At 42.1% G+C, this 24,320-nt stretch overlaps 1 protein-coding gene across 8 annotated transcripts in view; it reads left to right on the forward strand.

The window, feature by feature from the left end:
• LOC127062112 (nucleolysin TIAR) overlaps positions 1-24,320 on the forward strand; it is a 387,317-nt gene that overhangs the window by 280,142 nt on the left and 82,855 nt on the right. For all 8 annotated transcript variants that reach the window (XM_050989791.1, XM_050989797.1, XM_050989795.1 and 5 more), the window contains one exon: positions 24,147-24,234. In XM_050989791.1, the coding sequence (XP_050845748.1) occupies positions 24,147-24,234 (88 nt within the window). The remainder of the gene's footprint in view (positions 1-24,146; positions 24,235-24,320) is intronic.

A 24,320-nucleotide genomic window follows, 5' to 3' on the forward strand; every position in this document is an offset into this window, starting at 1 on the left:
AATTACATTTGAGCGTGATAATTACTTGGAGAGAGGACAAAGCGACATATTGCTTGTCCGGCACATCCAACAGCGAAATAAAAGCTCCTCGAATTAAAAATATTTTCTATTCGAGATCTCTCGTTCGTTTTGAGCAGCATCGTCCACGTATAATATTTACTTCGAATACATTTTATAGTCCGAGCGTTGCGACCGCTTCGACCGCAAATTGTTCTCTCTCTCTCTCTCTCTCTCTCTCTCTCTGTCTCCCTGTCTCTCTCTTCTTTTCTGTTTTTCTCGTTCTCTTTGTCTCTCTCCTCCTCTCTGTTTTTCTCGCGCTCTCTCTGTTTCTCTCTTCCTCTCTGTTTCTCTCTCTCTCTCTCCTTCTCTTTCTCTCTCTCCCCTCCGTCTCTCTTTTTCGTTCACAAACGTTCCACGCGATCCACGCTCACGTCAGTTATTTATCAAAACGTCTCGAAAGCGAGCATTCAAATTTCCCGAGGTTACACGTGGCCTCGGGCCACGAGGAGAGAAATTTCTACTTGAAAGCAGAACATGTCAAAAGTTCGTCCATCGAGGATCGCTCGTCGCGCTCAACTCGATATATGTATATATGTATACAGAGATTTATATTTAAACTACAACGTGAACCACTGGTGGTACTACCACTGAGCCAAGAGAGCTCGAAAATTATACAAAACTATTTAAATAGACGCGCATGTGGATCGACCCTCGGAGCATTTCGCGCGAAATAACGAGAGGGTTGCTACCACTTTTCCGTTCGAACTTGCAACCTCTCTTTCTTTCTCTCTCTCTCTCTCTCTCTCTCCCTCCCTCTCCCTCTCTCTCTCTTTTTTTCTATCTTTCTTTGTCACACATAGAAGCATTCATGCACACTGACGCGAACATCCACCCTTTCTCCATCTCTCATTTCTTTTTTCCTACCCTCCCTAGTAAATCCATCAATTTGAAATGCAGCCAGGAAACGCGCTTGACCGGCGTAAAGGTGAAAAGTAGGAGAGGTTGGAAGGATGGATAGGGAGGGGGTGGTTGGTGGTGCACGTCGACGGGGTTGCTACTGTTGCTGTTGCTGTGCCTGTAGCTGTGTGGCCTTTAGGTTGGTAGGAGGCAAACGAAGTTGGATGGGGTTGGAAGGGAGTGTTGATGCGCCGTTCGCAGGTAGATGAAGAAGAAGAGCGAAAGAACACATCGTCAGCCGACCAGGAAAACGAACCTTCACTATAGAATGCATTGAATCGCACCAAAATAAAAACACCCTTTTGAATGTTTTATACAGAAGACTACGGCCGACCGCACGAATATACATCCATCTATATACGCACGTATAGGTTGGTACGCATAATTCGTACAAGAGGGTGGTTACCAAACCACCCTCTGAACCGATCTTCATTTCGGCCTAGCTTTCCTTCTACATCCGATACTCTTCGTTACTTTAGTTCCCTTATTCTCTATACTTTATACATCTCCGTCTCTCTCTCTCTCTCTCTCTCTCTCTCTCTCTATCTATCCATCCATCTTTCTCTGCTGTATACTCTTCTATCTCCCGCTATCTCCGAGTCATTTGCACGAATTTTACCCTCAAACGCATTCTAAAATTGCTAGAACGTGCCTACGAAGAGAGGATAGTGAATAGATTTCTCTAGTTTATTGGTCTAAGCCAAAGAGAGAGAGATAGAAAGAGAAAGAGAGAGAGAGAGAGAGAGAGAGAGAGAAAGAGTCTGGAAGGACTAGAAAAGGGCAGGTTCAATAGCGAAGGCACGTCGAAGGCAAATTCGACGGACGATACGTGCGTGAAAAGCAAGGGGAATCGATTTCTTTAATGGGCTTGGCGCCCGGCACCGGCGCGACGTGAAAGCGACAGACCACTTCGAGGCTGTAAATACTCTCCGCGGGTGATGGCTTCGTGCCGAGGGCGAGGGGTAACTCTGCGAAAGAGAGAAAGAGAAAGAAAGAGAGAGAGAAAGAGAGAGAAAGATTGAAAGAGAGAGAGAGAGAGAGAGAGAGAAGATACGAATGGGTTATACTCGCTGACAGAACCAATGGCGAAAACGTTTAAACTTGCATTATTTACTTTAAATTTCATTCAGCGGTGAGTCTCTCTCTCTCTTTCTCTCCCTCTCTCTTTATCTTTCTCTCAACATTCCCATCTCTTTTCTCTTTGCCCTGTCTCTCTCTTCCTCTTTCTCTCACTTTAGCTACGATGCGCTTTCCCTCTCTGAATTCCTATCTCTCGGCTTCCTCTCTGCTAGTAGCAGCCGTCGGTGTTCAGTGGAAAGTTCCGCACGGTGCAGTTTGTCACCGAGCCCCTCGTTGGTTAAGTTGGCAGGTGTGCCTGGTGGTGGATACGGACCACCGACTCGCTCTCTCTCTCTCTTTCTCTCTCTTTCTCTCTTTCTCTTTCCCTTTCTCTCTCTATCTCTCTCACTCTCGTGCGCGCGCGTTCTGCGATTAATGGAAAACGACATAAGCTCGCCTGATTCCCGTTCCCTCCCTTCTCCCTCAACCCGTCCTTGCCGCTAATGACCTCAAACTCTGCTAGCAAGAGAGAAAGAGGAAAGATAGAAAGAGAAGGAGAGAAAAAGACAGAAAGAGAGACAGAGAGAGAAAGAGAGAGACAGAGAGAGAGAGAGGAAAGCTAGATCTTCGGCTCGCTCATTAACGACGAAGCCGGAAGGAAGAAAAGGGTGCTTCGAGAGAAGGTAGAGAAGTAAAGAGAAAAAGAGAGAAAGAGACAGAGAATTCACGCCGCAGGTGAAAGGAAAGTCGAAAATCGCGCGACTCGTTGCTGTTCCTGGTCGGCGCGAACGAAATGCGATTCTCGAGTACCTCTCAAACCATCGAGCGGATTATTCAAACTCGAAATTACACGAATTACCGTGACGAACGAGTCTCTTCCTTCTTCTCTTCCCTCTTTCCTTCCTTCCTTCCTTCCTTCCTTCTTTTCTCTTTTGCTTTCAATCTTTTTTCTTTCTCTTCTTTTCTTCTTCTCTATCTCCCTTCCTCTCTCTCTCTCTCTCTCTCTCTCTCTCTTTCTTTGTCTTGCTGTTTCATTCCTCTCCGTTACCCAAACAGACAAAGATCTCGTCCGATCTCTTGAAACGTTTTACAACTTGCTATTAAAGACGTACGATACTTTTGAAGGAATGTCCTTTCAAAGTTTCGACAAATCATCTCGTTTTTAGTTCGCTCGTACATTCTCCTATCGAGCTCGATGAAATTCCGAGGACGGCACGTTCGTTACGTATTTCAGATCGAAAAGACCGATCGGGCTAAAAGAAGATCGGTGTCGTGCCGATGAAGTTGCAAGCTCAGTAAGAATATTGATACATTTTGGACTCTGCGATTCTAAATAGATCGAGTAAATACACTTCGTTCAGAGTAGATGGATCTTTCGAGATTGGGGCTGTTGGTGCTTCTTCATAATGTAGAAAGAGTAAGAGAAGAAAGAGAAAGAGAGAGAGAGAGGGAGAGGGAGAGAGAGAAAGAAATGGATGACAGATACAAATGGATTCCTCGTGAAGCATCAATGGAAAATGGAATCATCGGTAGGGCAATGGCACTATCGCCAAACGATGATCCTCCTACTGTTCACCAACGTCGATCTAGACGCCACCCTAGCCTTCCAAACCCCTCTTTCCAACCCACATCTATGCGTATCACCCTCCTGGATTTCATAATGGTGCTGTAACGGCGGATATACACGCGGAGGAGACAGGAACGACGTTCGATGCTGTACAAGACCACGACACGGTACCCAATTATAGATATCCAACGGAACGGCACGACACGGCACGGCACTTCGCTTCTGCGTAAACGTACATTGCGTTCGCCATATAATTAGTCGCCACGCCGGCGTTCTAATCGATAAGTGCCTCGTGATATGCGTTTAATTAACGAGCAACCCTTCCACTATCACCAGGATTCCTTTTCCCGAACGTTTGATTTACGTTAAAATCGATCCAAGTCCTCGATATTTTTTCTTCCCTTCTTCTTTTTTCCTTCCTTTTGAAACGTGTAATAGATAAGATCTGTGTTTTAATTTTTTAAATACCTGTTATTAAGCGTTTTATTCGTACACGCATATACCTATTTATATAGATGCGTTTAAAAGGTTTCTTATTGATAAATGCACACTGTAATTATCAACAATGTTATTGAGCGATACCTATCATATTATAGAAAATTATTGATAATTATTATCAAGTAATTAACAATAACTTTCCACTGAACTAATGTATCATACCAAAAGTTATATTTAAAATGATTTGTAATGGAAAAGACGTTCGTACAGGAAGAAAAAGAATTTGAATGAGAAATAGGAAGACAAGCAGATCGATCGATCGATCGATCGATTCGATCGATCTATCGATCAATGAAATAATAATAAGAAAGAGCATTGTGTAATGTAATACCGTTTGATTGCCAAACTCTAATCGGTGCGCACGAACGAAGTGAAAACTTTCCAGAGCTCGGCCCGCGTTCCTTCTCATCGCCTCTCGATTTCACCAAAGCACTCCTTCGACCCTTTAGACTCCTCCCACGGGCTCAAAACTCGCGCCTTACTGCCGCCGATGGTTAGTTTTCGAATATGGATAATAGTAATTCGTTTGAGTTTCGGCGTGTTAATCTAGAGGCGTGAGAGTGGAAGTAGACGGGAGGAGGGGCAGGATAGGGGAGGGTGAGTTCCTAAATCATCAGATAATTACTTTGGTAATTAATTACAACTCTGTTGGGCCGTGGACCCAGCGGCCACGGCAGTAGTAAAGTATAAAGAGAAAGAGAGAGAAAGAGAGAGGGAGAGAGTGTGCTCCACTAATAAACGAGCCGTCGACGCGGCTTCCCTCTCTTCTATCCCAACCCTCACTCACCCTCCTTTCAGCAGCGTTCTCCGGCCAACCCACTTTCCATTATTCTTCCTATTATAAATCACTCATCAACTTTTTTCAACTACCCTTCCTCCCACTCCGCAAGTTTCACCCTCGCTCTTCATTTTCTTCTCTTTTCTCGCAAGAACCGAGAATCCATGGAGCCTGGAAATCTTCGCCTTGAAATCTATCGCTTTGTCATCGGTAAAGTGACAGCCTTAGGTAGATCGTTCGATGAAAAATTCAATGTGGCCGATCGCTTCTTCGAACGACAACTCCGGCTTTACTTTTTTATTATTATTATTCCTTCCAACCTGGACGACCGATCGATTCTTCCAAAATTCGTGGAAAGATAAATAGGGATGTAGAGAGAATTGATAGGATGACCGATAACGAGAAAGCACTATTTCTAAAATGGATCTCGAAACGCAAAGTTGTTCGGGTAGTTTCGAGCAGAGAACTTTGCGCAAGTTCGGCAGGCAGCACCAGTCCATTAGTTAATTGTGATGTCCGAATCAGAATCTTAGTATGCATCGCGTGTTTCTGCAGCTGATCGCGTATCAAGAAAGCTACGTTCGAGAGTATTATAAGTATACGACATTTTTGATTCTATTGTATATGCGCGAGAATAGTTTAGGATGGTAAGAAAGAGAAGAGGGCAAAAGAAGGGGAGAAAGTTTGACTAACCAACCTTACATGCTCGCTGCTGATCAATGCAAGCGATCGGTCTTATCTAGAAGAAGACACCCCTCCCCTAACACGACAACAGACCCGTCTCTCTCGCTCTTTCGATCCTCTCCGTCTTCAATTTCACCCTTCTCTTATCGACGACCCACCATCTCCCGTTACGCAAACTTTTCTGATCGCTCCAGTTATCGGAGCTCCGCTAGAAGAAAAGAGAGCCCGTGCTACGTACAGGCCAACCTCGTGAAAGCCTCCATCCCACGCTGTTATCGCGCGAGAACACGGACTTTCAGCGCCCTCGAAAAATTGCGAGACCCCTTTAACGGTCCTTCTAGAACTAGGAAGACAGAGAGATAAAGAGAGATGGAGAGAAAGAGAGAGAGAGAGAGGGGGGGAGGGAGAGAGAAAATAAAGTCGATTTATTATGCCAGGGATTGACGCGTTACACGACCGAACCTTCGAACGATTTCGAACGTCGGTATATGTCGAATTTTTGGACGATCAAATTTTCAAGAATATAGACGTTCCTTTTGGCAAGTATATTTTATATATATGAAAAATTGTCTAGACGATAAACACGAAAGAGAAATAACAATTCTTTCGTATCTCGGATCATGCCAAAACGAAAGTATTATACAAAGTAGTAAAATAAATATTTTGTAAGTAAAGAGGAGGAAGAAGGGTAGAAAGATAAGCGATACCATTGGTATTACCGTCTTCCATTGTGGAACAAAAAAATACAGGAGCCACGCAATAGGATTATTCCTGTACGGTTAATTAAAAAGTCGACCGGGATCGATACAAATCCGCGTTACGATTATACAGCACGGCTTATGTTTCAGGCATTGTTAGCGCAAGCTGCCGTACAAAATATACCCCAGGGACTCATAACAACATCGATGTTGCGCAAACTTTAATCTCGAGCTTACAGTAGTTAGTAATACCCTGCAGCTACGTGTCACCTCGACGACGACGACGACGACGACGACGACAACGACGACAACATACTGAACAATTTTTAGTTATTGTTAACAATCTAACCACGCCGACGTCGGCAAACTTTTCTATCGTAGGTGTATCGGGGAACGTCGATTTGAATTTTTCCCGATATGAATCGAGGGTAGAAAAATATTTTGGATGGCGCCAACTTTAACGGGATGCTCTTTAAAAGGGGAAGAACTCTCAATTCTCTCTCTTTTTCTCTTTCTCTCTCTCTTCCTCTTTCTCTTCCCCCCCCCCCCCTCTCTCTCTCTCTCTCTCTCTTTCTCTCAGGTAGATATTCAGGAATTTTCTAAGGCACATCATCGATTTTCTAAAATCCTTGCGTCTGGATGTGTTCCAAGCGAGATAGAGATAGAGATGGATAGATAGAAAGAGAGAAAGAGAGAAGTCCTCTCAGATGGGTATGTCGTCTTAGGGACGATCGACGAGGGTAAAAGCGATGTAAATATCTCGTTGAATTCGAAGCGTCTCGGTTAAGAGCACCGATGATTTCCGAACGATGAATAAATCGGTAATCGAGTTATCGGAGATTCGAAAGCGAGGCGGCCTCGAACTGAGAAAAGAAATTCGAAATCCATTTGATGGGCGATCGAAGTGTGCCCTTTATGGGTACTCCACGTGTCTCGGGAAAGCCGTGCCGATGAGAGAAAGAGCGAGAAAGATAGTACTGGAACACTCTCTCTAGGAGGCGATAATGTTGCAAATTTATATTCCGAAGGCGATCGAGTAAAGCTGCTGAATGTGCACTCTTGGCCGCGGTTGGTTTCTCTCTCTCTCTCTCTCTCTCTCTCTCTCTCTCTCTCTGTCTCTATCTCTGTCTCTCTCTTTTTCCGAAGATGCTCCACCCACAACTCCCAAACCGCTTCTTCCTCGTCTTCTTCGTTTCTCAACTTACCCCTCTCCCCCTCTCGCTATCAGTAACCCGCACGTTCATCGTATCTTCTCTGAACGCGGCGCAATTCGGCCATGCTCGACCATCTCTCCCGTCAATCAGCAAATCGACAGCCAATTTTTCACACAACTTTTCGCTGTTCGACAAACTTTTTCCTTCGACGTCAAAACGTAAAAAGTTGCGTGCGCATTCACCAACGGTACGCGAACTCCCTAGCGTCTCTCTCTCTCTCTCTTTCTTTCTCTCTCTCCTCTCTCTCCATTTGTCTGTCTCTCTCTTCCACCCTATCTTTTTCTCCCTTTCTGTGTAATCCCTCTCCTATAATGTCCTCCGTGCCTTTTATCCGAATTCAAACAAAAATTCTTTCCTTCTCCTACTCTTCCTTCGAATATTTAATATTCCTCCGGGGATTTTTAAAATGCACGCTACATTGTCGTGCCGAACGAATGGCGGAAAATATTTTTCGTCGTTTTCGGGTGCAACGTGTAGAGGGAAGAGAATGAGAGAGAAAGAGAACGAGAGAGATGGTAAGAGAGAGAGGGAGGGAGAGTGAGAGAGAGTGAGAGAGAGAGAGAGAGATAGCAGCAGCTCACCGACGAGAGGGCCGGGATTTAATGAAAGCACTTCGCTCGCGTTACCAGAACGCTCGGCAGAGTTCGAGACCAAACGAAATATTCGGTTTAATTATGGGTGTGCTATCTCCGACCGCGTGTAATTCGGATCTGGAAAATATTGATCCGTAAGTATAGTCAACGTGGCTTCTAGGGGAGACCTTATAACGATGCCTGTTCGTTTCTTTCTCTCTCTCCCTCTCTCTCTCTCTCTATCTCTCTATCTCACTATCTCTCTATCTCTCTTTTTTTCTCTTTCTCTCTTTCCCTCCTATCGGTGTCGACGTGCCGAAGAAGAGGAAGCAACCTTTCGAAAAATTATTCGGTTAATTGCGGCCTGGATGAAAACGCGTTCCGATTCCAACGAGAAATTCGATAGAACTTTCGCCTATAAATCGCTATCGTAGGGAGTAATTAATAACGATGGATTAATTACAGCTTTTCTCTCTCACTCTCTCTCTCTCTCTTTCTCTCTTTCTCTCTTTCTCTCTTTCTCTCTCTTTCTCTCCCTCTCTCATACTCTGGAATGTTTCGGTAAGGGTACAAGAAGGTATGGGAAAGGGATGAAAGGGATATCTTTTTATCACGAAGGTTTGCTCGCTGGGATATTAACATAATGAGCAATTAATCACACGAGTTACTACGTGTTCCAGTTTTCTCCAAAGGGGGGAACGTATAACGTAGAGAAGAGAAAGATAGATAGAGACAGACAGAAAACTCGTACGAAGAGGGTAACAAGCTGATGGAACAAAGAGAATGCTACCATTAGATCGACGCAATGTTCTCTCTCTCTCTCTCTCTCTCTTTCTCTCTCTTTCTTTTTCTCTGTCTATAGTGTTGTCCCTCGTGGCACTTAATGCTCACAAAGGGTAACTGGTAAAAAGTTTCGTAATAGCCTCGGTCCATTCTTTCACAGACGACGCCCTATTTATATTTGCCTATGATAACGTTCCGCTTCTAAGCTTTCTCCCAAATGACCGTTCGTCCAACCCGTCCGCTCGTATCTTCCTTCGAGATATTACACGAACGACCTGCATCTCTTCGTCCGAAGATTCTTTGCCTTTTAATGGGGTAGCATCATAAAAAAAAAAAAAAATAGAGGAACAGAAACAAAGAGGAAAAAAAGAGAATACTATCTGCATGGTCTATACGCTATCGGATTTTTCATACTCTTCAGTGTATAATACTGCGTTTTCACTAACAACGGAAAGTTTTTCTTCCCTTCATTACCTTTTCCTCCCCTCTTTTTCTCTCTCTTTCTCTTTCTCTTTTTAAATTCATATAATTCTGCATTTTTGCCTAACAACGAACTGTACTTTTTTTTAAAAACTACCCGCTTCACGTTCATTTTAAGCCGATCTTAAATATAAGAATTCATATGATTAGATTTCAAAATACCCATCGTAATGTTTCTCTAGGAAATAAAAATCGTTCAACGCGGACAATTAAAGCGACCCTTCTCTCCATTCGCATCGCACGTTTTCACAAGGAGATTCGTATTTTCCCTCTTTTGGAACTCGATTTCCCGGTTTCTATCTGTCCCTTTCTCTCTTTCTCGTCTCTTCTCCTCTTCCATTCGTCGTGCTGCTTAAAGCAGCCTTTGGCATTCTCAAGCAAAAAGAACCTCTTTCCAATGTCTATCTCTGTCTCTCTCTTTCACTCTTTCCCTCTCTCTCGCTCCTTCCTCAACGTCGATGCATCCACACGACATCCCGCTAAGCGGTGCCCGCAAAAGCTGCCGACGGTGGTTTCCACGAGTTTTTAGCTTGCCTAGATCGATAGGAACGCCCGAACCAATGTCGAAGGGGCGCTCGGTGAAATGGCGAGAAAGAGAGAGAAGGGACGAGTAGAAGGAAAGAAAAAGAGAGTTGAAAAAAGGGTGGGAAAGAGGGGGATGAGGGTGAATGGGTTGAGAAGTGGTGGACGCCACTTTGTGCTGCATCGACATGAATTTGTATCCCTCCGGAGATGGCCGGCCATCGTCCACATTTCTCTCTCTCACTTTCTGTCTCACTTTCTACCCTCTCTCTTTCTATCGCTCTCTTTTTCGACCTGCATCACTCACGGATACGATCGACTTTTTCTCTTTCTCTCTTTCTCTCTCCTTCTCCCTCTCTCTCTCTCTCTCTCTCTCTCTCTCTCTCTCTCTCTCTCGGTCTCTCGGTCTCTCGAAAAAGCACACCGTTTCTGCGCAAACTAGCCGTCAACCAAAAATACGTCACGTCCAACCGATCCCAAGAGCGAGCAGGCAAGCGGAATATCAAACTCGATCTTTTCGAATCAGACCTGCCACGTCGAAGCGGCTTTCTTTGACTCGCTCGTGCACGAGCGAATATCTATCGTAGCTCGTTGCATCGTGCTACGCATTAATGCGTCCATCGTTAGTTTCGAAGAAATAACGCGCGTCACGCGAACCTAACCGAATCGATAAACATGACTCAACGAGCCCTCTCGTAACGGAGTATCGGGGATAGTTTTAAAGGAAAGAAAACAGGGGAAAAAAGAATGACGAGACTATTCGTTCTTCGGAAAAAAAAAGAAAAAACAATGAAGGAAGCTCATTTTTCCGTGACATCGAAATTCGAAGTGAGACATCATCGATTTTTAGAAATATCGAGACGACATTCGGTGACGAAGCTACGATGGCCTTCTATATATTCCCCTTTTCGAAAGCTCGTGCAACAGAGTCGTCATTTTTATTACCCCTGAAGTAAAAGTTAGTCTGTCATTTTTTGTCGAGACTTTTTTCATATTGACCTCTTCGAAGAACGAAGAAAGAGAAGATGGAAGAAAGAAGAGAAAGAAAGAAAGAGGATAGCAAAGACGATGTGCACTGCTTCTCCAGCGAGGACCGTAATCTCGATCCTCTTCTCGATAATCGTAAAAAAAGCATTTCCTCTTGTTCTTTTCTCTCACCGTTCTCGTCTCACTCCATCTCTCCATATCCTTCGTTCTTCTTTTCCACGAGAACGGGATCTCGTTCGATAGGAAAGCTAGACTCGATTGAGAATAAGGAAAGACAGAAGAGGAGGGGAAGGAGAAGGAGGAGGAGGAGAAAGGAAGGAGGGAGGAAAAGTAGGAGGAGAAGGAGGAGGAGAATGAGTAGATGGAAGTGGAGATGAAGAAGAAGAAGAAGAAGAAGCAGAAGAAGAAGAAGGAGAAGGGAGATGCTTCCTACTCGAAGAAGCTGGTCGATACTCAACGCCGCTCAGACCACGGGCAAACATTTGCCATGTAATCGCCGCCCGATCCGAGGACCAATGATCCGAGATAAGATTAATTTTTCGTACATCCTAACGTCCTCGTCGTTCCATCAATGTCATCTCGCATTAAGCAACGTAACGTTCTCAATCTTCTCGAGTCGGTCCTCCCATCGACGTCGTCGCGACGAATCGACAAGTATTATTCACGAGAAATCTAGTGAATTTCCCCTAGTAAGAGTTCAGTCGGGCTATCGTATCGAGTGTTAGCTAATAAACGAGCGAACATTCGGAGATCCAATTAGGAAATTTGGACAAAAGGATATATTACTACGAAACGATATAATCTTTAATCGTTGGATTATTATTCGAACCTCTGAATATTTTTCATCCTCATCCACTCTCTCTCTCTCTCTCTCTCTCTCTCTCTCTTTCTCTCTTTATCTTTATCTTTTACAAATCTCGCTTTGTATAGAAAATAAACGAATCATACGAATGTTCTTGGAATCGGGAAGAAAAAAATAGACTACAACGAATTCAGAAAATAATAGAAAGTAAAAGACAGAAAAAATCCTTAACCATCGAACGTAATGTCTACTTCTCTCTCATCTGTATTTCTCTCCTGTTTCGAATATCTCAGTCGATCATAATCGCAAGATCCACTTTAGTTTTGCTGAAAAGCGGTAGATCCGAGGCTCGTTGGCGTCGGCTTTCCTCCGGAACTTTCTCTATTACACCGCGACGTAAATATGTACCCCGTTTAACCGCTCGGTCGTTTCGACTAAAGTTTTCCTCTCTCTCTCTCTCTCTCTCTCTCTCTCTCTCTCTCTCTCTCTCTTTCTCTTCTCTCTCTTTCTCTTCTCTCTCTCTCTCTCTCTCTCTTTCTCAAGAGCGTCAAAGCGTTCTATCGGTTTGTCACCCTCGCCTCGCGCGTCACGCCGCTAAAGGACTCGAGATCGCGCTAGCTGCAAATAGTCAGCGCTCTCAGGAGAATGTGTATACGAGAAGGTGAAGAGGAAGAGAACTCAACTATAAGTTAGAGGGGGGAAAGAGAGAGAGAGAGAGAAGAGCACGGATATTGTGGTGCGATAGCGCTTTACCACTACCCGAGAGTACCGGCTATGCCGTTAGATACGTCGTATCCATAATGCGACGAGCTTAGCGCGCGCGTGTTAGGATCGTGCCGGTACAACCGGGCAGATTGAGGCTTAGAGCGACGGCAAACAGCATCAATTTGGCATCGCGCCACCACGCACGCTGATGGATACACGATAGCTGTGTATACAGCTCTCTCTCTCTCTCTCTCTCTCTCTCTCTCTCTCTCTCCATCTCTCTCTCTCTCTTGCTTTCTCGTAGGTACACATATAGAGCCACGCGAACGCGCAAATGCCGTCGATCGTCGGCAAGGTGGGGAATCATGCTCTACCTAGAGACCATTTAATTAAGCTGATTCAATGTACATCAGACAACCGTTCACAAGGATAGAAAGGAGTAAAAGCAGATCTCCAAGAGAGAAAGAGAAAGAGAGAGAGAGAGAGGCAAGAAGAAAGAGAGACAGACGGAGAGAAACAGAGACAGGGAAGGAGAGAGAGACAGATAAAGACAAAGAGAGATAGAGACAAAGCATAGAGAGAGAGAGAGAGAGAGAGAGAAACAAGGTTTACTTGAAACCAAGACTCCGAACAATCTACGAATATATTTTTCAGAGGAATTTTTCGATTTAACTGTGTTAGTAACGTCATGATCGTGATTAAAATTATCGACGAGTAGAGGCGGTGGTCGATCGGCTGGTAGAAAGAGGCAAGCCCCCTACTCTTTCCCAAAAGTCCGATGGACAAATCGGACGCGAGACGTATCTACGTTCGTCTAGGGACGATGCATCATGCATCGCGTCGCTGCAGGTACGCCGCTGCCATACCATACGCGACGCTCCTATGCTATACGCCGGCCTTACCCCCTACTTCGAGTCCCATGCATTGCCCAATATGTCGTTCATCCCCTAAATCACGACGATTTACAGTTGAGCCCGCGTGAGCGCCCTATCGATGCCAGCTATAGCGTTTGGTGAACGAGTACGTACACACATATACACAGCCATACACACACACACACACACACATACACGTACGCAAACACACATACGTATTCTTTCTCTTTCTCTCTCTTTTTTCTATTTTTCTATCCCTCTTTCTCTTTCAACACTCACAAAGCTGACGAAATAAAAACTATCGGCTAAAACTCGCTCTCTCGGTAGGACGCGTACCGACTCTACATCTTCCCTTTGTTTCGAAACTGTCGACGAGCTATGAGCTCGGAAGAGCAATAAACGAGGGTATCTTTGGAAACAACGAGCTTTTTTCGTGACGTCGACCTACCAACAGCTTGGATAAAAACTATTCTCCGTAAGATTAAATCACGTTGATATTCCTATCTCTTTTTTTTATTCTTTCTCTCTCTCTCTCTCTCTCTCTCCCCCTTTTCTTCGATTCGAAGAGTTCGCAAAGCATTTACCAATTTTTCGGATGACAATCTATACATAAAGCTACTCGAGAAAAATTTGTAAAAATAATTAAGAAATATCTCTCTCATTGCCACAGTAATTATCAAAAACTTTGTTCAGTTAGATACGTCTATTTACTACCCTCTCTTAGTAGATCAATGAAGACGCTCAAGAAACGTAACCATCCGTCAGCTTTATTCCCCCCTACAAGAGAGAAGAGTTAATTGTTTTCGTATATTAGATTAGCTTTTCCAAGAGAATTTCTAATTCGTAGAAACGTATTTATGCAGGTCGTGAGGAGATTAGAGGTTTAGTAACTCTTTAGAGAGTGGGAATGGAACAGAGCTCACATCTAAATTCAAGGCATATTCGACTTTAGGGGATCGCCATTAATCATACGATCAACGTCGACTTTCCTAGTCGGACATAAATATTTGCTTTAAGCCTATCCACCCCGACTCGCAAGCGACTATATTTTAAGGGGCACTAGCCAACGAATTCGATGATACGTTAAAACCGATTTCGTCCAGCGATTTTCTCTACTTCTATAACGAGATCGTCAATCCTTTGACAAATGTGGATACGCGAATCGTGAGGAAGGAAGAGGTGTCGCGATTTGCCAATAATAAATCAAAACGGATAAAAGAGAACAATCGATCGAAATAAAAATTCATCATCGACGGAAAGAGAAACAGAGAAACAATATTACTGTACAAATATGTACTATAAAAATTATTGTTCGTCGTTAACTTAAATTAACTCAAATCATAAACATCCATGATTAGCAAAATGTAATTGATCGTTTCGAATTCTTAAATGAAACTAAAACGTATTTGAAAATGTTTGAACAGTGGTCTTTTAAAGAGAAAGAGCGTTATACTCGCTAGCATATCCTGCTAGCAGAACAACCAATTTGTCGCAAAGTGCTTCCATTATACGGTCGACAATACACTTTCGATTCTGTAGTATTGTTACGAATGTATTGGGAGGCCGATGGGCTAGCCTACGGTTCGCGATATAACAGATGCACACATCAGCTACGATCAAACGGGGCTGCGAGAACGGGGCGAGGAATTGACGCGCTTGCGTGAATCGTATCGCGACTATCGAGGAATCGCCAGTGCGCTAACAAAGAAATTAATTAGCCCGACGCGTAGATCGCTAATTGATTTGTAACCTCATTAATTAAGAGATCGATCATTGTTCGGCCGCTGTGCAACGCCTTCATTAATCTCGACGAACGTGACATTTCTCTGACAATGAAAATAAAATAAAATAAAATAAAATAAAATAAAATGAAATAAAATGAAATAAAATAAAATAAAATAAAATAAAAATAAATGGAAGGAAAAGAATAATAGTAACAAAAAAAAAAAGAGGGGAACGGACAATTCCAATTTTGTAAAAGATCCGTGATAATAATCCGTTTTGTTCGTATTGTATCCATCGGACGTCGCGTATAATCACTCGTAATAAAATATTTTTCCGGGCCATCGTTATGCCTTCCCGAAAGGATAACGATTTTAATGCTCGTGCAAGAAAGAGAGAAGGAAAGAGAGAGAGAAAAAGAATGAGTGGGGCAGAGGAGGAAGAAGTTGCACAGTGAAAAGTGCACTCAGGCCACAATCGCTAATGACTTTTCTTTCCAACTACGTCCGCGACTTTTTTTTTCCTTTCCCTCTTTCATTCCCCCTATCCCTCGTCGCTTCATTCTTTCTCCTGTTTTTTTCTTCCCTTTCTTTCCTTCTTCCTTTTTTCTTAGTCTTCTTCCTCCTCTTTTTTTCTTCTTTCCTTTATTTTTTTTTTTTCTTTAGATCAACGAAGCATCGAAGAAAGAGCACCGTAGCGCGATACCGCCTCGTTGTTACGGAACACTCGAATCGTTGCTTTCTCCGATAACGTTTCAATACCGATCTATTCCCACGAGCAACGGCAATATTCGAGGCGAGAATCGTATAGGAAATCGCTCGCGGTAGAAACAATCGAGGAAGAGTTCCGGCGGGAGTCAATCTGGTTAAAATCCCAATAGAGTGCGGATCAACTGTTTATTACCGATCGACCGATCGAGAAAATAAAACGAAGTGAAGGAAAAAAAAGTAAGAGAGAGAGAGAGAGAGAGAAAGAGAAAGAAAAAAAGAAAGAGAGAGAGAGTAAGATGGACACAATGTGGTAAGGTGAGACGAGGTGAAGTGAAATTCTCTTGCTACGTAGATAGGATTTAGAAAGAGTAAGCGATAGAAGACAAGGACCGACAACGGTAGCTCTGCCGCGAAACGAAGTGGGGAGAATAAGACGCTCGTATAAAAGAGGGTAGCACCCACCACCACCACTACCACCACTACTACAACTATCAACGGAGGTAGGAGAGATCACCGGTGAATACAAATGTACGAATTAACCGCTGATTGGCCGCAACTCGATCAACTTCGTGTGATTGCTTAGTTAGAGTTTAAATCAAACTCGTATCGGCTTGATTTCCTCGATTCTCCAAGTGGAATTCGCCGTTCTCCTTTCTTTTTCTTTTTGTCGGAGCAATCCTTGACTCCAGCGACCCCAACACTTCGCTCGACTAGAAGAGAACTCCGAGACGATAGAGCAGACGACTGAAGAGAGTGGAAAGAGAGAAGGCCGGTCCTTGTTAGGGTATCTCCGAAGGTGTTTTCACGCGGACAAATGCTTTTCACGGTTTCCTGACTTTCCTCGACTCGCCATCGGCACTCACGAAAATTCTGACCGGTCTTTCCTAAGGGTATGATTTAACGAGTACTCAGGTGGAACGTGTGCAACCGAGTATTCTCAAATTTTCGACCTTAGAATTTTCCTTGTGCCAACTATCACGTTTAAACGCTTCTCTTTCTCTCTCTCTCTTTCTCTCTTTTTTTGAAACATACTTTTCTATTGAAACGGTACAACCCAAAAAACCATTATACAAAATTTACGAATAAAAAAAAGAAACAAACTGTAAAGGGTCGAGCGTTTTATATCAAATTCATTTCATAACAACGAACGACATTTTCATCGAAGCTAACGCTATCGATGTGACAACGAATCGTAAATAAAACAAACGTAGATCCTAAAAGACAACATCGAGCGAAAAAAAAAAAGATAAAAAAAATAAAAACAGACAGAAACAAAAAAAAAGTTCAACCCTCCATTCTCGCACGAAACGTCAGCGAGTTGTTATCATCTACCGATATCACGGAGCGTATAAATTCTCCTATTAAATCGCACACGGTTCTGGGATATTTCGAGTTAAAAGAAAAAAAAAAAAAAACAAGAAAAAAGAAAAAAGAAAAAAAAGGCATGAAATTTTGTCGGAAGATGGAAAAAGTTTCGTCGGTAGATTCGATAAAGGTAAATCGAAAGAAACGTTCTCCGAGCATTCCACCATCGGAGACGACGACGTGTATTTAAAGTGCATACCGAGGCCCGGCCAAGCTAGCAAGATCCTATCGTGACCGAGCCAATAACGGGCAGGGCGTTGCGTGGCGTTCATCGATTACGCCATGAAATCGTCCGTCGACCAATCGGAGGAGATCGTTGAAAGGGCGATTCACGGTCGGCTCGAGTCGGCCGGGATGTGACCCATATTTCCGATCCGCGAAATCCTAAGCCAGGGTTCTCAGAGGTTTATGAGCACCATATGTGTTCCGCCACACCTTGCCAACCACCTTACCACAACTCCCACTTCTCTTGCTACATTCTACATCGGCCTGTTCATGGTCATCCTTGTCTTCGTCGTCGTCCTCGTCGTCGTCCTCGTTGTTGTTGTTGTTGTTGTTGTTGTTGTTGTTGTCATCGTTGATTACGAAACCAAGCGATCGACCGAACGTAGATTCAATTGTGTTCACGCCGCTAGATTTTCACTACCCTCCAAATTAATAGAGGTCTTGGTCGAGGCCGTTGGTCATTGCTCTAGCATCTAACAGAGGAGGGTAGATCCCTATTCTCCTCAGAGACTTCGTGTATCTTGCTATCATCCTATCTTTTTATCACTAGAAAAAGAGAAAGAGAGAAAAGGAGAGAAAGAGAGGGGGAGAGATAAAGAGAAAGAGAAAAAGAAGGAATGCAAGGAACATTCGACCAGAGCCTGAATTTCGCTGTCTACCAGCCATTGTAAATCAACGATTGTCCCGGGAAATTAAGGAAAGGCTTGATCTACGATCGACTTTTCTACGTTTTCCTCTCTGGCATTATCGATAGAACCGTTCGATAGTTCTTAAAGCACGTTCTTCCTTCTTTTCTATCTATATACCCATCGTTTTCTATACTTTCCTCTTCTCTCCCTTTCTGTACTTTTACATAGCTACATATATACATATACATATATATATATATATATATATATATATATATATACACACACATATATAAGATAAGATCGTGACACGTGGCTCGAATCGCTGTCCACTCGCATTCGTCCTTCTCTACCGGAAGCAATCCGTCCTTTAGAGTGGCACGTAGTGAAAGATCGAGCCGTTTACCGGACAAGTAAGCCAAAGAAAAAGCGACTAATTCCAAGCGAAACATTTTCGAGTTTTTCGATAGGGAACACTCAAGCTGCTCTTTAATATTTAAATCTTTTACCCAATGATTCGCAGATTTACCCTTGTAGAAATAATTCGACGTTATTGCGGTATTAAGGAGTCGGTCACGAAACAATAATAATTGGTCAATGATTTTTCTTTCCTTTCAATTTTTTCGTTCCTTTTTTATATCGAATTAGTTTTTAATATCAACACTTTATTTCTTTGTTTCTTTCTTTCTTTCTTTCTTTCTTTTTTCTTTCTTTCTTCATAGATTCCCTTTCTAGAGAATTCTCGAAAAGCTTTGCGATATTGCAGAACGGATTATTTAAAAAAAAATGGTCCATAATCGTCTTTGGCGAAAAAGTAATCATATTTCTGAGCTTGAACGGCTCGAGTTATCGAGCCTCGTGATCGATCGAGTACTTCCCACCACGAGAGCGTTCTCCTTTACATACTACAAACTCTTTTCTCTCTTCTTTGAACCCTTCTTTAGAAACGTTACGCTTTCAAAAAACTCTCGTTTCGAACGAGTACCTCTTACCCGAACGATAAGTGAAGAAACTGGAAAACTCTCCTCGTCGATTAAACGACTGTTGTATGGAAAAAAGAAAAATAAAGATCGAGTAACGTTTATCGTCTCTCGATGATCGTTACTTTGTACTGTAAGAAAAGAAGAAGGAATAATACTTTAGTTGAATGATCAATTCTTTATGATATTAAAGTATTAATGAATTGTTATTAACTATTATACCTAACTATTTAATATGAAAAAAATTGCATTCGAAAATTGTGCAACATTAAGAATGAAATTATACAATTTAGTTCTTCGTTAACAACCACATGTATAGTATAAAAATTAATTTTAAATATGAATTTTCCCGTGGGAGTATATGCAAAATTTGACACGCGATGACCAGCTTCATGAATTATCGCTTAAAAATTAGAAACGTAACTCAACATCATATATGTTATTATTGCTTCTCCAATCTACGTAGAGATTACCTAACACGGGCGAGAACGCTCGAAACTTGGTAGAGACGAATAATATCATTAGAATTTTAACGATCTTCGCGAGAGCCAACAGCAGCCGCGATCGTTGACGCGCACGATTGCGATGACGACGGTGATAATAATTATGTTTGCGCATCCGTCATCGTTGGCTACCGGGTCTGTCGACGTGAACGATGACTATAATAATACCGGTGGTACCAGACTCGCCACTCAACCGGAATCATCGTGCTGTCCAGCTCCAGCAAAACTGTATTAGCAGGGGTTAACTCGGCTGACCAGGCTCACGAATACATGCGAGAATTCATATAGCTTCATCTCTCTCTCTCTCTCTCTCTCTCCCTCTCTCTCTCTCTCTCATATATGCTCTTTCAGGCCTCCTGCGTTAGAAAGAGAAGCCTAGCTGCAATAATAAATGACGCTCCATTACTCCAGCTTTATTGAAAAGCCCTTCGTCGAACGTTCGGTAGACAGTAATACGCTATGATGCTCTCTTTCTCTCTGTATTTGTCTCTCTCTCTCTCTCTCTCTCTCTCTCTCTCTCTCTATCTCTCTTCCTCTTCTCCTCTTTCCCTCTTTTTCTCTATTTACATCGTTACCAACGATTCGATCGTTTTACAGACTTTCCATATAGATTTCTTTTTTCCAACCAACAGACGGTTCCTGCAGTCATCCGTCTACATGATCTTTCGCTCCTTATATCGTTCTCTTTTTGAAGAATTCCTCGAGAGCATGAAGAATTCTTGCCTTTATACGAAGCGTCAAATAACATGGAAAGCTGGCGAGAACTCTTAAAGGTTCTTCCTTCTCTAACCTTCGTCTTCTTTTTTCTCCTGTTTCCTCTTTCTTCAAAAAGGTTTCTCTTCTTCAACCATACATAGTACACTACTACTAACTGAAATCGGGATACTAGTTGACTGAGTAGAACGAACGCGGAAAGAAAAGTTTTAATAACGCCTCTCATAAATGGGAATGTGAAATTCTAATTATTCAAAAATTTGATGTGGTCGTTGTATGGGACGTTTATTGACGAAAAAAATGACATCGTATGATGTGCGACGAAGTGTCGTCGTTCACGTCGACGTTGAAAATAATGAAATTTTGTCGATTTCTTTTAAAAGGAACGATATCTATCAAACGGGAGCCTCGATATCCTCTACTCGAGATACGATGACCGAGGAGTAGATGACGAGCTTTCGAACTAATTCACCAGAATGAGCTCACCGTATATGTATCTGTATGTGTCTGTGAACGTTTCTATGTGCCGACCAAAACCTCCTCGGGGGTAGACCATCAAACCGATTGTAATCAAACCACCCTCCTCAACTCCTTCAGTGAAACTATCCTCCCGGTAGCATGGGCGGCCCTTCTCCTATCCCTTTTCCTTCCCTTTCTACTTCTCTTCTATTTCTTCGTAGGTATAACTCGATTTTCGACTACTGCTTCTTAACCCACTTACCCGTTGCATCCAACCTTCTTTGAAGGTGACGGTGAAAGCAAAGACGAAGAATAAGAAAAAAAGAAAGTGAATGGGGGTCGATAAGAGGTTGAAGAAATGAAAGGATAACGTTCGTTGATCCGATCGAAGTTACTCCAGTGAGATCAGATTCGCCATTGGATAAGGGAAGGAGAATGATGATTTTCCGAAGTCGATAGAACTCTCGAGTACTTATTAACGACGCTAATGTGATTTTCGAGCATTAGACAAAAGCACCGTGAAGTAGATAGAAAGAGATAAAGTGAGGGGAAAACGAAGAAGCGTCGGCGGTTTTCTTGAGGTAATTCGAGATCTCTTATTCTTGATTCGATGAGAAGTGTAAGACGATGTCGCGAGGTCGTTGAAATAAGAAGAAAGTGAGACAGAGAAAGATCTTGCGTTGCAGTCAACGTGATATGCTAATACGGAAAGATGTCACTCGACCAAAGGTAAATTTGCACGAGGTCTTCTAATTCCTATCTCGATCTCGAAAATTTCGAAGATTCTGCGTCGCAGACGATGGACGACGACGAGTTGGTAAAAAATGCAAATGAGGTCAACAAACTGGCACGTCAATGGTAATAAATGGAGAATCCATCTTAAACTCTAGAGCAAAGTGGAGCAATTAGGGATAGAGTAAACGAACTGGATTTCGCAAGAACGGAATGCATATTCAGCGAACACGGTAAAGCCGCGGCGCGTAGGTGCCGACAATGGGGTTGAAAGGGGGGTAGGAAGGGATGAAAGGTGGTAATGGCAGTGGGGATAAAGGGCTGGTGTATGGGCTACGAGTAGAAAGTATGGAGAGAGCTTGAAAGTACCGGTCTCTCGCGCGTACACTATATCGACAGTTTTACCGCGTCTTTCCTGCTTGCTGGTGCAAATATTATTTATTGCCGTAGAAGAAAATTTCCATAACTCCAGATTCGGCGAAAGCCGACTAGCAGCCGGCCCACTCTCGGCTTTCTCGCCGAGTTTCTGACTCAGCTTCGAATCCAAACGACCTTCTTTTTATTCTCTCTCTCTCTCTCTCTCTCTCTCTCTCTCTCTCTCTCTCTCTCTCTCTCTCTCTCTCTGTTGCACAGAGTTACGTCGCTTAAGTATTTTTCTCAATTTCCCGGGTACGATGTTACGCCAGCCTTCTTTCCTATAAAAGCTAATATACCAATCGAGACGAAAGCCAACCTCGAGCGAGTAATAAATTAACGCGTGAGTTTCCGCTGAAGCTAAAAATACTTTCCAATGGTTTGAAGTTCATGTGTGCGAGTATATGTGTTTACATAGAGACGAAGAAGAAGAGAAAGAAAGAGAGAGAAGAAGAGAGGGAAAGGGAGAGAGGGAGAGTGGAGAGACATTAAACGAGAATGATTAACGATCGAAGCAAATTCGATAGTCTCTCGATTTACCCACAACTGAATTCGAAATCAATCCCGACGCCTTTCCCTTCAATTATACGACGAATTAGATTTAAGCGAGCCTGCAAAAAAGTACTCTTGGCGCTCGAACAGTTATTTTGGCGGAAGAGAACGGAATAGTGACTATCTTCAGGACGTTGAGTAATAAATAATATTCCAAAGTTCGATCCTGTGCTTTAGATATTCGAAATTATTCGGTCTTTTTCTCACTAAGTATTCGATAATTTATATAATTATCGAATAAAGATATTCCTGATATCCTCTACGGAATCGTAAATATTTTAAATTATAATAATAATTTTTAATTATTTTGGTTTATAAATATTGCTCTTTCGTGCGATCAGTATCGATTCTATCTAACTTTTTCTCTCGTCCATATTCTTTTTCTCTTTCTCTCTTTCTCTCTCTCTTTCTTTCTTTCTTTATCTTTCTCGTGTAGTCGCCGGAGGGCCAAAGCAAATGCAAACAAAGGCCGCGAATAAATATGGGGTGCACGCGGTATTATCCAAGGTATCTACCTAACCTAACAATGCTAAATTACCGGTTGCAATTTTAATAGGAACGTTGAAAGCGAGGGATACCCTTGCTGTGATTTTACGCTCGGCCGACGCTTTTGCGAAGCCGCGATAATTGTGTTGAATACCTAAAGAATAGGCAACGCGACGACGTTCTGGCTTACCTCAAACAGATTCTCTGGAACATATACGTTGTGCGGAGTATATAACATATGACATTGCACGCGCAACGTAAAGTCTTCATAAAAAATCATTATTATCGAAGAAACATCATTATACCATTGATACAATCCTGAAAATAGGAACAGATGATAGAATTTTCATCATACGTTCCTGAAAGGATTTTGGTTGCACCACGACGCCGACGCCGGTCATTATTGGTCATTACCTATTTCATGGACAACGCTGATTGCTCGACCAAAAACAATTAATTACTGCTTTATTTTATATCCTTCACATTGTTACAATTTAAAGACTATACATATACATATAATATAAATATAAATATATATATATTATCTATTATATAAATATTATAATATTATGTAAATTCCAACGATTGACGAGGTATTGTAATATAAATTACAATAAGATATCACATATAGATATCGAAAAGCGCTCGGAACTCTCGTAAAACAATAAATATCGATCGATCTTATTGGAGCATCGATCTGAACTAATAGAAGATAGCCAGATATCTTCTTTATCTCTTCCCTTTGTTCGATTTCATCATGCCAGTTCGAGCTTCGAAGAGTATTAAAACGATTGTTATTTATTTTTTGTGTAGTAATAACAAAAATCTTTCAAAGGTAGATCTAATATCTGGTAAGATTTTTCTTTTATCGTTTCATTGTTTTCTAAACGTATTATAAATATGTTGATATATATATAACCGTGCATAGTTGTCATTGACAGAGAACGAATCTTGTAAAATTCTTTTATGCATAGAATCGACGTATAATCTAATTAAAATAGATCGTATCAAAATATTTACTAATACAGGAAATAAACACATGGATTCTATCCTTCTAGTAATCATACTTAATCTAAAACGTTGGCCGAACGATAACAGTCCATACGGAGATTTTCAATCAACTGTAAAATAATATCGTAGCATTAATGTATCTTCTCGAAATTTTTCCTAATTTTTATCATATTTGTCTTCGTGCACTTCATATTATTTACTGTATATTATAATATATTTAAGTGGAAGATTGAAATTACGGTCATGTTCTCTGATCAAAGATACTACTATTAAATTTTATTACATGTAATTTTCAATGATAATGATAATTTTTCAATTATTGTTCTCTTTTATTATAGTCGCATACTTGCATATATATATATATATATATATATATATATATATATATATTATATTACATTATATTAGTTCATCGTATAGATTTAATCACTCTAACGAAGACCTTTTATACTCTCTGTTTCAGAACACTACCACATATTCGTAGGAGACCTGAGCCCGGAGATCGAGACGCAGACCTTGAGGGAAGCCTTCGCTCCCTTTGGCGAGATCTCGTAAGTCCTCTTAATCTTCCTCATTAAGGACGACTTACCGTCGTCCTTCTCCTAGCGTAGCCTAGTTGCTGCTCTATACGAGCGCG

Source organism: Vespula vulgaris, chromosome 3 (genome assembly GCF_905475345.1).
Source record: "Vespula vulgaris chromosome 3, iyVesVulg1.1, whole genome shotgun sequence".
Lineage (NCBI taxonomy): Eukaryota > Metazoa > Arthropoda > Insecta > Hymenoptera > Vespidae > Vespula > Vespula vulgaris.